General features: G+C 43.2%; 1 protein-coding gene across 1 annotated transcript; it reads left to right on the top strand.

Moving 5' to 3' along the window:
* Positions 1-1375: 1375 nt before the first annotated feature.
* On the top strand, positions 1376-2655 carry LOC111525974 (histone H3.1). The gene has a single exon (XM_023191649.1). It carries the CDS (start codon positions 1623-1625, stop codon positions 2031-2033), a length of 411 nt encoding a protein of 136 aa, XP_023047417.1. The 5' UTR covers positions 1376-1622; the 3' UTR covers positions 2034-2655.
* Positions 2656-2928: the final 273 nt, after the last annotated feature.

Raw genomic sequence — 2928 nt, forward strand, 5'->3', positions numbered from 1 at the left:
CTGCTGGGCAAAGTCACCATCGCACAGGGTGGTGTTCTGCCCAACATCCAGGCCGTGCTACTACCAAAGAAGACCGAGAGCCACCACAAGGCGAAGGGCAAGTAGAAGGCTGGATTAGTTTGCAGCAACTCAATCCCAACGGAACCAAAGGCTCTTTTCAGAGCCACCTACAATTTTGTGGAAGAACTGAGCACTACTTTTCATATGATTTCTCGTCTTTGCCTACTTCTAAACCACTCCAAAGGTTAACGTACATCAGTCTTCGGTGACTTGGTTAGGTAGTGACAATCTCATTAGGTTTTTAAAAAGCGTGGAATAACGGTAAAAGTATTCAACCTCCTTCATCTTAAGCTTAACACAAGAAGATTTGGTTTTTCTTAAGTTGGCATTATCCAAGTATATATATATCCAAGTATACTCTGTGTATTCACTGTCAGGTTTTACTGTCACTCCACCATTTTTAGATTGTTGGAAGCAAACACGACTGCTTTGGGGCCAAATGCGTTCTTGGTCTTAGTAAATGACAAACTGAGCATTCGACGTTTAATATAAATCTAGATCAACGACTTGGATTCTTTATTTCTGAGAAAGATCTCTCGAATCAATAATTAGATTGCACTTGAACATTAATGATTGAGTTGAGAGAATAATTTCTAATTAGATTAATTAGAACAGTTAATTACGGTGCCAGGTAGTTGTCTTCGAAGCATTTTCTGAAAATTCATTGAAACTAAAATTTCCCGAGCTTTCTCACCCCCAGCCACACAAATTGATTTCTTAGTGTAGAGATGACTATTAATTTGATTCAGCATGGTAAATACCACTTTTAAAATATCTGACTTGATGTTTTTAATCTGATTTAATAAATCAAATCTGGATGTACGAATGGAATAGATACTTAAGAGAAAATGAATTATGTTTCTAGAGTATTGGAAAAATAAGTTAAGCTGTAATGGAATTACTTTAATCTGAACGCGAAAAGCTCACATAAGGTTGTTTGACATTTTTAGGCCTTGAATTTCTCACATGCGAATCAGCTTTTCTTGGTTAAAAAAATGCAAAAGTTTTAAAAATTTAAGTGGTCAAAAAATAGACAATTGAGGGGAGAGGTGTATATATGGCTGTCTTGTCCAGTATTGTAGCCACTAGTCAATTGTAGAGTGATCATTGGAAATTTCATAGCATGAATTTTATATAAAATACACATTGCATTTGGAAAACTCAGTGCCAAAAAGTGTAAAATACCTAACAATTTTAATTTTGATAACATACTGAAATATGTTGGCCATATTTGATTAAGCAAAATATTAAAAGTTAATCTTTTCTTGCTTTGTTCTAATGTTGCTCCTAAATGTAAATTACTTATATTGCTCTCATTTATTTCCACTGGAAATCGCTGATATAGTGAACAAGTATAAAGCGAAAATAGAAAATAAAATATGGAGGCCGCGAACTGCTAAGACTCTCAGAGGAATTGGACAACAAAAATGTGAGTCCTTGGCCAATCCGGTTACTGTTGGGTAGGCCTTCAGCATACTTTTTGTCCAATCAGCTTCAGACTCTCACTATAAATAAGCGGTTAGCTTTCTCTTTGTTCCTTAAGTGAATCTAGTTCTGAAGGAATGGCGCGTACCAAGCAGACTGCTCGCAAGTCCACCGGCGGCAAGGCTCCGCGCAAGCAGCTGGCTACGAAGGCGGCTCGGAAGAGCGCTCCGGCCACCGGCGGCGTCAAGAAGCCCCATCGCTACCGGCCTGGTACAGTGGCTCTCCGCGAGATCCGCCGCTACCAGAAGTCCACCGAGCTGCTGATCAGAAAGTTGCCTTTTCAGCGTCTGGTGCGAGAGATCGCGCAGGACTTTAAGACCGACCTGCGCTTTCAGAGCTCGGCGGTGATGGCGCTGCAAGAGGCTTGCGAGGCCTACCTGGTGGGGCTCTTTGAGGACACCAACCTATGCGCCATCCACGCCAAGAGAGTGACTATCATGCCCAAGGATATCCAGCTCGCACGTCGCATCCGCGGCGAGAGGGCTTGAGTCTCAAGGACTCAGATTACATACCCAAAGGCTCTTTTCAGAGCCACCCACGTGCTCGCTGAAAAGATCTGTTTCTCTGGTAAATTCTTCCTGGTACTTGTTTTGCCTATAGCATATAGGGTCCATTTCCAGACGTTATACAATCTGTTTTGTAAGGCTCAGCCTATCTCTGTTAAAATGCTAATTTTGTAAATCTTAACATTTAATAATCCGGGAGCTTTCCGCAATCATTGGGTGTAGCCAAAGTTCCCTCATGTGTTACCCGCCCATCTCCGCAGCCCGGTTTTGACCGGAAGGTGGTTCTAATTTTGTGCCAGCCTATACTGTAGTGTGTGTATATTTCTTGGCAACACGCCAAGAATAAAACTAAGGTTGAATTGAAGTTGGAAAAATTCAGGGTAATGTAGCTCGTGCTGGCTAAAGTGAAAACATTCCCCTCCCCCGCCCCCCGTTTCCTAAGCAGTGTTGTTTTTGAAATTTTGAAGTCGAATTTTGGGCCTGTTTAAACCACTGAAGTGTAGTTAATGACAGGTGGTTTGGGGATTAAAAGTCTTCTGGAGAGGCCGGGCGCGGTGGCTCAAGCCTGTAATCCCAGCACTTTGGGAGGCCGAGACGGGCGGATCACGAGGTCAGGAGATCGAGACTATCCTGGCTAACACGGTGAAACCCCGTCTCTACTAAAAAATACAAAAAACTAGCTGGGCGAGGTGGCGGGCGCCTGTAGTCCCAGCTGCTCGGGAGGCTGAGGCAGGAGAATGGCGTAAACCCGTGAGGCGGAGCTTGCAGTGAGCTGAGATCCGGCCACTGCACTCCAGCCTGGGCGACAGAGCGAGACTCCGTCTCAAAAAAAAAAAAAAAAAAAAAGTCTTCTGGAGAAAGCCCGCCAGAAAATTCC

The sequence above is a fragment of the Piliocolobus tephrosceles genome, unplaced genomic scaffold (assembly GCF_002776525.5).
Source record: "Piliocolobus tephrosceles isolate RC106 unplaced genomic scaffold, ASM277652v3 unscaffolded_22030, whole genome shotgun sequence".
Taxonomy (NCBI): domain Eukaryota; kingdom Metazoa; phylum Chordata; class Mammalia; order Primates; family Cercopithecidae; genus Piliocolobus; species Piliocolobus tephrosceles.